This window comes from Ostrinia nubilalis, chromosome 22 (assembly GCF_963855985.1).
Source record: "Ostrinia nubilalis chromosome 22, ilOstNubi1.1, whole genome shotgun sequence".
NCBI lineage: Eukaryota > Metazoa > Arthropoda > Insecta > Lepidoptera > Crambidae > Ostrinia > Ostrinia nubilalis.
In genome coordinates, this window is record NC_087109.1 from 12,045,724 (window position 1) to 12,057,044 (window position 11,321).

The following is an 11,321-nucleotide window of genomic DNA, read 5'->3' on the forward strand; positions in this document are numbered from 1 at the left end:
TCACTCGTGACAGTCGCGGCGTTTGTTCATGCACTTGCGGCGTGGGTGGCGCGTACTGTCCTTCAACAGTCGGCACGGTGGTCACCGTAGTCGCGGGAGTCGCGGCGGCGGCAGAGGCGGCGGCAACATTGGCCGCGGTGGGCGTGGAGGCGGCTGCGGCGGCGGCGGCGGCAGCGGCGGCGGCGGCACGTCTCTTCTCTGCTTCCGCGATACGGGCCCTTAGTGCTTCGTGTGGCTTCGTGACGTCGGCGGTTATCTCCTCTGTGTAGGAGCGCGGTGCTGGTTCCCCTCTTCCCAAATGCACGCCGGGCTCTCCCATAACCCGGGTGCTAACAGCCGGCGCGGCGTGGTCCCTGGCGATGCGCGGTGAGGACGCGCCCCCGGCGGGATACGGGGTCAGCGTTGATGAAGTATCCGTGGTTTCCGTCGGAGTACTTCCTCCATGAACCGGCGGCGACGTAATTCTCCCTGCGGCGACGGCGCTAGCCGCGGCGGCGGCACCTCGTAGCTTCTCCGACCTGGTGACAGGCATCTTCGCTATTCCCGTAATCCGGCTACTCGAAGGACCAGGAAAATGTGGTGATCCGGCTCGAAGGACCAGGAAAATGTGGTGATCCGGCTCGAAGGACCAGGAAAATGTGTTGATCCGCAGTGGACTGTATGCGTTTGTGTGTGTTCGAGAGCGCTGACCGGACGATGATGACTGCCGTTGAGAGCTTGCCCTTACTATGTCAGGCGTAGTAGGTGCTACTTGCAGGAATAAAACCACTATTTCACTTGCTGAGACTTCTCGCGTTTATTATTCGCTTCCTTTTCTCAGTTCTTGCTTCTTCAGATCACTTGTTGCTTGGAGCACTTGTTCTCTGAACTGAACACAACAACACAATTAAACTTAAACTTGTCTCCCGGAGCGCCTCGCTCCGTATTCATAGGGCCCCGGGCTATATCCATCCCTTTCTCTCCCGATATTCCTGTCTCTGTCTCTCATGTTCTGGAACCATAGTTCTGGAATGTTCGAAGCGAGAGGTCCGATGTTGCCGTCCCGTTTCTTTTTCTCTCGAATATTCCAGAAGTGTGTGGAAGAGTATTTGATGTGCAAGCGAGATGAGAGATAATGTGAGAAAGAGATGGAATGTTATTTATACCTAATCGACTCTAATTGATTATTTTACAACATTTTCTGTCTGTTAACGTTGCTAATCGATTCTAATTAATAAGTTAGCGTATTTCCTTGGTCGACGTCGCTAACACGTTCAAAATTTTAAGGATATAAAATATTTTGATTAACTTTTGTGTAAAAACTGCAAGGATTCTGGGGGTTTTAAGAGTTGGGGTGGACAGCAACGCTACTTAAGTTGCCGATATAAACAAAAAAACAGAAATATTTGAAAAATGGTGGTCGTGGTAATGTAAAATATCATAAGGGGTGTCAATATTCGAAGAATTTTGTAATTTATTGTGTAACTTAAAAAATAATTGAGATAGATTTTTTTCCTTATTTTTCCTAAAGTAGTCATGACTATGTCCATCCTGCGGCGCCGGCTTATCCTTGAATTTTGGGACAAGTTGACTTTTCGGATAGATCCAGTTAATTCTGTAACCTATTACTGATATCGTTTGAAAGAGCTCGTGAAGCACTTTCAAGATCAGTAAGCAGTTTTTCGATATCTTGTGTAGTTTAGAAATAATCGAATGAGATCACTGTCTTATCGTTTCCACCCTGTATTAATAGCACTCACAGTGAACTGCTCACTAGTCTGCACTCAATGATCAAATCAATAAATAATTATAAAAAAAATATAAATAAACATAAGTTATAAGTTGCACTTTCACATCGACAATAGAAAATATATCATTTTACTGAAACAAAAAAGTACAACTATTAAAACAAAAAGGAGTAATCTAGTTATGACAAAAAAAAATCATAACAGAGTGATCTATCACTCTAATACTGAAAAAAAAAACTATATGAAAGTAATCTAATTATGAACAAAATTGTGTCATAATTTAGATCAATCCACTTCATTAGATAAAAAACTAAAAAGGAGTAATATAATTATGACTAAAAACAAAGTCATAATGTAGATCACTCCAAACCTGAAAAAAAAATGCTTCGATAGTCAAGATCAAAGGTCTTTCTAGAGCATAAATTAATTAAATCCCTCATTTTACAATCACTGGGAAATTTCGGGAGACAAACAGTGTTTTGGTAGACAAAATCTCAATGTTTCCCTGACTTTCCAGGTGACCCCTCTATTTCACTGACTTTCCCTGACTGCTATGAGCTTCCCTGACTTTTCCCTGACTTTCCAGAATGTGGACACCCTGTCAAAGAAATCAAGATGATTGGATGCCTTCAGCATATTCTACAGTATGCTCCGAGCATTTTTTGACGAGTGACATTTATGTTACGAAGAAAAATATACGACGGCTGAAAAAAACAGCAGTTCCTGTGATTAAGGTAAATTAATATTACTTCAATTATTTTCAATAAATAAAGCATTTTGCTTTTATTTATTTATTTATTTTTTACAGAAATAAGAACAGAATTCTAGAACACCATCACCATCAAGTTTGAAAGGAGTTAATGTGTCTGACGAAGATTCAATTTTTGATTCACCTCGAAAAGCATTTTTGAAAACAGAACTTAGAAAATTGTATCTAGAGAAACGCCGGCTTCTGTTAAAAAATTACAACTTGACTAGGAAAAATAAAAGACTCGAAAAGAAGTGTAACAATATGAAGCAAATTGTGTCAGAGCTCAAAAAGAAAAAATATTTCTCAATAGATCAGATCAGGGAACTGAATCTTAAAGCTGAAGCTGTAGATTTTGCTAATAGACTGGTACAGAAAACAAAGTCCAAAAATTCTCGGCAAAAATATACGCCAGCGTTACGAAAATTTGCAGTCACCTTACATTACTATTCTGTAACCGCTTATCAGTAGGTATGTTAGGAAAATGTTTAAAGATTGTTTGCCGCATCCTCGTGTCATAGGTAAATGGTATCAGAATAGTTCTGGGGATCCCGGTTTTAACAAAGACGCTTTGAAAGTTCTAGAGAAAAAACATAAAATTAGCGGGCAACGTATATTGTGCACGTTAGTTGCTGACGAGATGGCTCTTCGGCACCAAATTACCTGGAATGGAAAGAAAACTGCAGGCATTGTAGATTTTGGCGCGGGTCCTGCTAAATCATGTGATATAGCGACTCAAGCTTATATGTTTACCTTCGTCTGTTTAAACGAAAGCTGGAAAATTCCTGTGGCATATTTTCTCATAAATGAATTGTCAGCTGAAACTCGGTCAAGTTTATTGAAAACATGTTTGAGTGAATGCTACAAAGCCGGGGTAGACATTGTTGCTATCACGTTTGATGGGTGTTCGTCAAATATAAGCGCGGCCAATTTATTAGGTTGCAATTTAATAAATATCCATAAAAAAACACATTTAATTTCTTTATAAACGATTATCATAATATGATACAATAAATTTGACTTGAAAAAAGACCTCACTTCGGGCTCACCTCTGGGATCAATAAGACCAATTTTTATGGTTACAAAACCAAATAATGATCTCACGTGTCCTCTTTAACAGATGGATAGCGATTAATCCCAACTTAGCAGTATTATAACCATAAATGTTGGCTCAAGCCTAACTATCTATTTTTTTAAGAAGTGACTCTGGATCCTTCTAAAGACACATTTTTGGGGTAAAAACCTTTCCTTTAATGAAATGAACTTTAGAACTAGGCATTCAAATGGTGCCAACATTTATGGGAAGTATACGAGTATAAGTATAGTTTGCATACGTTTGAAAGTGATTGTCGCGGGAGGGTCGATTTATTTGATGTCGAGTGTAGTTTAACGTAACGTACGTTAATCGTAAAACTTAAATTTTATTTTATTTTATTTGGGATGATTGCCCAGAAAAAAATACAAAAAAGTTGCCTTTTTGTTCATTTTGTGCTTATATTGGGGTATGTTGTGTAGTTTGACTATTTATTTTATGGTTCAAAAATAAATTTTTAGTTTATTCCTACCATTTGGTTTTATTATTTTTACAATCCTAGGGTCACTCTACCCTGTTCTCCTCTTTTCTGCCAAATATCTTTAGCTGTCATAAAAAGTAGCTATCAAATAAAAGACGACTTGCGCCATTTTTTAATCCATTATTGTAGGCGTATAACATGTCTATTATAATATGTCATTGCATCAATCGCGTTAATGCTCCAGGGCGAAATGCAAAATGGCCAAAGAAAACACCAAGGAAAGCGGTGGAATCAAAATCAAAAATTTTTGGTCTTGGAACTTTACAAAAAATCCCCACGGACATATAAACTTCTAAATAGACTATTTTGCTTGCCAAGCCCGTCAACGCTAAGAAGGCTTTTGGGGAAATTTGAGTTAAAGGCCGGAATCAATAAAATTATATTTCAAAATATAAAAAAGTTATCAAGGAAAAACCCAGAGAGTAACGTATGTTTTTTAACATTTGATGAAATGTCTATTATGAAAAATATTTGCTACAATTCAAAATCAGATGAGATCGATGGTTATCAAGACCATGGGCTTCAAGGTAAATCTAAAGTACTGGCCTCCCATGCCCTGGTGTTTATGCTGGTATGGATGAGACGAAGATGGCAAATTGCAATTTGCTATTACAATAGCAAATAAAATAAATTATAGATGTCTTTGATAGGAAGTACATAAAGCAATTTGGAATATTTCTGACCATAAATGTCTTAAATCAGGGTTTCATTTTATTTTTTTATCTTTTTAGTCTCTTATTCCTGTTCTCTATTTAAAGAAATGCTGTCAAAATATCAGCTTAGCTCAAACTTGTAATATTTGATTGTTTTAGATGAGCTGCCTGCAGGAGCTATTGCAACAGCCACTTTTTTGGAACATTTTAACAATTTGTTTGATTTGCTCAATGCGGATGCGCCAGACAGGCAAGAGGGAAACCCGTATAAAACTAATTTGACGGCAAATAGCCCACACAGGGATTTTTTTTAAAAATCTGTTCATCTTATTATTGAACTTGAATTTATAGGATGCAAACGAAAGCCACCATCACAAGAGGGCTGGCTAAAACTTTTAAATGGGTATGAGCGATTGTGGGATACCCTGCATAAAAAGCACAAAGTAAAGAGCATCGCCACAAGGCGAATAAACCAAGACCCGTTAGAAAATTGTTTTGGGTGCATAAGATCTAACTGTGGATCTAACGACAATCCCACAGTCGCTCATTTCATTGCCGGCTTAAAGACGAGCATAATTACAAATTTACGAAATGTTGTAAAAACTAAAAAAAAATGTGAAGATGATAATGGCGAATTAGTGGAGAATTTTAAATATCTGTTCACTAAATCAAGGACTAGAAAAATTAATGAACCCATGCCCGATCCTGGCCCCAATGTTTCTGAGCATGGCATTTATGTAACTGATGAAGAAGTAGAAAGCTCAGCGGAAACACAGGCATGTGCATACGTCTGTGGGTTTATTTTTAAAAAGTACGCCAACGATTGCGAGAACTGTAAGAAGCTATGCTTGCCGAAAAGCCCACTGAAAATGAAGTTGAATGACAATTTGTTAAGTGAGTAGTTTCTAATGAATTAAGACAGTTTCTATCCCGTTTTTAAAGATACCCTCAGTGAGTCTTTTTTATTGATTTTAGTCAAAAATTGACTTGTCGACTGTTTTGTGCGGACATAAAGTATTGCGTGTAAAGTTTTTAGACACATTTCTTAATCCTTAAGGTGCGTGAGTTTGTTAGTTGCCTTTTACTCAGTAAAATGCCATTGGATGCAGCCGGTGCAGCTAGAGCGGTGGCGCTTACAGATGCTGGGTACAGCCAGCGTCGTATCCGTATAGGCCGTATGCTGGGATATCCTCGAACTACGATACGTGATGCCGTCCGACGATACAGAGAAACTGGATCTTACACCAAAAGACCAGGACAAGGTCGTAGGAGGTGCACCTCTGAACGAGATGACCGCTTGATCGTGTCAAACGTTTTAAGAAATCGCTACACTACAGCTCCCGAAGCCCGTAACCGCCTATATGAAGTACGAAATGAGGGACCATAAGAAGAAGGCTTGCAGAACGTAATTTGACTGGATTCCGGCCAGCTACCGATATTATGACATCCAGGATATGGTTTCATTATATTGTCATGTAAAGCAAATGCTCCACCATAAGAAGAAGGCTTGCAGAACGTTATTTGACTGGATTCCGGCCAGCTACCGATATTATGACATCCAGGATATGGTTTCATTATATTGTCATGTAAAGCAAATGCTCCGTCAGCTAAAAAAAAGTAAGGTACATCGACATTTTCAGTGCTGGATAATGGTTGTGGTGTAGGAAGGTTAAGCCTGTTAGATGTCACTTTTTGCCACAATGAAGAATTTTTAAAAACTCCTCCATCGCTTAGCCTCCCTTGACTACCAATGTCGGCATACATAAATTACACTGGTCAACACATGTTTTTTTTCCTTTAATTTTTTTTCTGTTATTGGGTATTTCTATGGCCCTGATTATGAAAAAAATACTGGGAGATCGTCAACAGCTTTACTTTTTAAAATATAGAGTTTTATTATTTTGACAAAAAAATACGAAAAATTATACATTGTGTCGATAAAATATCTATTGAACACTAGCAAATGATCTTTTATATGATTTATTTGAATAGAAAAGTTTAAGTAGATCTCGTTGCCAACTCCAGCAATGGTCTGCCATTCATATATGATCACCACCGCCCCTGATAACCTTTTCCATTGTCCGAAAATTCTAATGACATCTTTTAACCTGCTCCTCACTAAACTCACCCACATTTTGTGGAAATTGATGTTAAATGCGAGTACATGAAGTGTATTTTTATGCCCATGTTGCACCCTAGCTCTTACAAGTTGGATAGCATGCTCTCAACAGTTTCTTTTTGCTTAGGAAATTAATTATAACCAAAAAAATGAATTCTAAGCTTAGGACTGGACTTCAATCATTGATTTCTTAAAATTACGATCATTTACCAGTTGCCTAATGTGACTCCCATCAAAAATTACCAACATTCAAGTTTTCTGTGCTTAATCCTGAAAACTTTCATGAAAGAAAATTATAACACTCGTTACTTTTGTCAAGCGCCTTCACAGACTGTTTCAAGATGCCGAGGTTAATATAAAGTGGTGGAAGTACGGTGATACGGTCTTGGCTAACTAAAGGCATGTTTATAAAATAGTTTGTATCAACTTTAGCTGAAAAGCAAAAAGTTGTGTGTGCGGGAAGCCGCACTGGTCAAAATTTTTGTAACCAATGCTTTTGTTTGTTACGACTATTCCAGATACACATGAAACGGGAATTTTGTGTAGCCTCCTTGTTGGCCTAAGGTAAGTTACCTATTCTCAGAACACAAATAAAATAACCCATTTGTGGTCTTGATTAATTAATTTCAAATATTTATTTTAAAGTGTCGATGTTACGCAGTTTTCATGAAATCTGATAGAGGTTTTCGACATTTTTCAAATATTATATTTACCACAAACATAGCAGAAGAAATCTGGATTAAGCACACAACATCTTCATAACGAAGCAATATCGAAAACACCAACAAAATATATTTTTTTGTTCAATTAAATCAAAAATCTAAGTAAAAATATTAAATGAAGGTAGATAGCTATAACTTAAAAACAAAAGCTGTTAGAGAAAAACTATTGCCATATTTAAAAAATATGCGTCAATTTGAGATAGAAACAGAAAAAAAATCACAGGAAACAAACAATTTTATTTTTTTTGTTGACCAGTGTTATAGTTGCTGTCGACTAAAACTAATAGTACTAAACTGTATGTCTTCTTATAATTAAAGAACTCGGAGCCGGAGTTCTCTGGTCATTTTATAACAATGTGCTTTCCATCCATTGCGCCTATAGCATGTGGAAAATTATTCTTGAATCCGTTTTCAACTTGTAACCACTCCTGTTCATTGCCCGGCAACTGTAAACAAAAAATATTCACATTTATATTTAATTTTCATTATGATTATTGCAGCAAAGAAAATATGAAACCCAGGAGAGAGAAGATGAAACCCAGGATAGAAATGATGAAACTGATCTAGATGCACAAGAATATGATGCTTCATTAAATTCACCGTCCCCACCGTCAGAAAATTAAAAAAAAAACGCCAGGCGTCATGACAATGACAACCCACGCGAACTACAGGACGCCAGCAATAAACTGTCCACAGCATTTAATTGTTTAAATAAAGTCTTGGATCGTGAGGATAAGTGTGACATATTTTCAAAACTAATAGCTAAAAAAGTTCCCTGAAAATGTAAGAGAAGAATGAATGCCTTAATTCGAAAATCTGAATTTGACAGACGCACATCTATTGAAAAATTGCTTTCCTCTTCACCAGATACAGCTCACAGTTCAACGTATACCATAAGGCGACCAAGTTCTGAGAATAATAATTATTCTAACCCTACAATAACATCTCTGATGCCAAACACATCTTATTCAGAGCCATCCATATCATATCTGAATCATTCCAATGAAGGCCAATCTGACCAATACACTGACCAAACAATGAAATGAAATCAAATTATTAGACCAGCTGCTTCTAATATTACAAATACTTCAGTTAATATTATGTCTAATGAAAGAAATCAAACCCAAAGCCAAACTAACTACATTAGTCTCAGACAACAGTCACAGTGTAAGTGATGTAATAAATAAAGCATACTATGATGCATAATAACTAATTGCCTGGATTTGCTAGCTGCAAGACACTGATTACTGGCAGCTACTCGCTACCTACTACAAATTATTTTAATTATCAGTAAATAAGTGCCACTAATCTATATTGTGTTAAATCTTTCAATCAAAGTAACTAAATTACATTATTACCTTTATTTCCTCCTTGAGAACCTCATTGCATGCGTTGCAGACATCAATCACAATTTTTGAAATTAATGCAGTTGAAATTTTGAATAAAAAGTGTAGGCTTCTATAGCTGTCACCAGTTGCTAAAAATCTTAAAGTAATTGCTAAACGAATTTTAGCTGGTATAGCTTCTCTTAAATGAGTATCATATTTGTAGATCATGGGTTCAATTTCAGAAAGTAGAAGATAAAAATCCGCCTTTGACATACGGAAAAAATTTTCAAATTCTCCAGACGGTTCTTGGGTGAGTTCAAGGAATTGTTGCTCCATAGTATGTCTGCAAAAAATATGATTCAATGAATACCTTTATTAAAGTAAAATAAATACTGGATAAGGTTGGAACTTGTGACGAATCAATAGTTTTGTTTAATTAATTGAGGAGTGACAGAACAAAACATGATAATTCCACTTTTGGTAAAAAAAAAGTTAACAATGACATTCGACAGAATACCATAAATTAATTACGTCGCCCATTAAGCTGGTGTGGTTCAAATCATGCTTATTCCTGCAGTAAATCGCCTCTAAAGTTGAAAGTTTGATGCAAATCATGATTTTTTCATGTTTAAAAATATCAATAAACGAAATCTGATACATTTCATACATTTCTGGTACGCACATTGAAAGTTGCCACAAAATAGGTTATTTCCTGTTTCCTGTCATACAGACTTTTCCAAACAGTTAATCAATCATGATATTTCCATTTTTAGGGTTCCGTAGCCAAATGGCAAAAAACGAAACCCTTATAGATTCGTCATGTCTGTCTGTCCGTCCGTATGTCACAGTCATTTTTTTCCGAAACTATAAGAGCTATACTGTTGAAACTTGGTAAGTAGATGTATTCTGTGAACCGCATTAAGATTTTGATGCAAAAATAAAAAATAATAATAAATATTGGGGGCTCCCCATACTTAGAACTGAAACTCAAAAAATTTTTTTTCATCAAACACATACGTGTGGGGTATCTATGGATAGGTCTTCAAAAATGATATCGAGGTTTCTAAAATACTTTTTTTCTAAACCGAATAGTTTGCGTGACAGACGCTTCCAAAGTGGAAAAAAGTTGGTCCCCCCCCCCCTCTAACTTCTAAAATAAGAAAATGAAAAATCTAAAAAAAACATATGATGTACATTACTATAAAAACTACCAACGAAAATTGTTTTGAACGAGATCTAGTAAGTAGTTTTTTTTAATACCTCGTAAATCGTAAACCGCTTATTACCGCGTAATCTTTCATACTAATAACTTAAATAAAAAATAATAATTTTAATTTCATAAATCAATGGTACGGAACCCTCGGTGCGCGAGTCCGACTCGCACTTGGCCGGTTTTATTTACATAAGAATAGATACACAATTTGAAATGAAAAAAAACATGGTTAATAAGTTCTAACAGTTATTTTTATTATTCATTAGAACCCATATTTTCTTTAATTGTACAAAGGCAAAGTTGTCGGTTTTTGACCTCTTGTGAAAAGTTAGACATCATGGAAATATCATGTTTTGTTCTGTCACTCCTCAATTTTAATTAAGTAACCACTAAAAAGTAAGATCGATTGTTTACCTTATTTATTTTGATGTCCTGTCGATTGCAAGTACTCGTATACACCAATATAATTTGACCAACCTGTTTCTGTTTCTACGCATGGCGATCATCCACCATCTTCTTCGTCTTCTCTGTCTTTTTTTTTTTCAAGTTCCTCACGACATTTAATTTTAATGTTCACGTAGTTATAATAAGCCAGAGCGCACATCGCGACGGCAGCTGTTACCTCGACCACTACCGGACATTAGTTCACCACACATTTTGAACGTTTTTATTGTTAAATATGTTAAACATTATGATCTGTTTTTTTTCAGGTGAACAGCACTGCACTGCTGCTTCTGCTAACGTACTAGTGGAACATAACTACAGTGCATTTAGACCCAGACCAAAACGATCAGTCAAAGGTAATTAATTTATACAAATAAAATTTAAGTGTCCGTCTGGCATTCAAAATATCAGGTATTTAGTAATTACCAGTCTAGTAAATATGAAAGTAAATAAATTAATGATGTATTATTTCTTGCAGGTGCTTCTGGAACAGTCTCCTGTAGTTTGAATTCTGCAAGACCACTTCAAAAGAAGATCAGGTACCTTCAGACCGAAATACAACGTTTGCGCGCACGAGGACAATCGTTTAAAGAACGACTGGCTAATGCGACAAAAATTTCAAAAAATGTTGCATTTACACACGTTTTTCAACATAATATGACAAAGCCAGCTCAATTATTTGTGAATATGCAATTGCAAACAAAAAAGAAACCGAAAGGAAGACGATTTTCTATTGAAGAGAAGATTTTGAGTCTAACATTGTTCATGAAAAGCCCTAAAGCGTATAGTCACT

The 11,321-nt window shown here is 36.6% G+C and overlaps 1 protein-coding gene across 1 annotated transcript; it reads right to left on the reverse strand.

Moving 5' to 3' along the window:
• On the reverse strand, window positions 1-532 carry LOC135083091 (testis-specific gene A8 protein-like). Its single transcript, XM_063977856.1, has 2 exons — window positions 86-532; window positions 1-33 (listed from the first exon to the last, which is right to left on the reverse strand). The coding sequence occupies exons 1-2, from the start codon at window positions 530-532 to the stop codon at window positions 1-3; spliced, it is 480 nt and encodes a 159-aa protein (XP_063833926.1).
• Between the last annotated feature and the right edge of the window lie 10,789 nt (window positions 533-11,321).

What these genes read in the sequence shown, in the direction of transcription:
- LOC135083091 (XM_063977856.1), bottom strand. Translation starts at nt 532, where the DNA reads ATGCCTGTCACCAGGTCGGAGAAGCTACGAGGTGCCGCCGCCGCGGCT. An exon ending in CCGCGACTCCCGCGACTACG is followed by an intron (nt 34 to 85) that starts GTGACCACCGTG and finishes CCACGCCGCAAG; the next exon opens with TGCATGAACAAACGCCGCGA.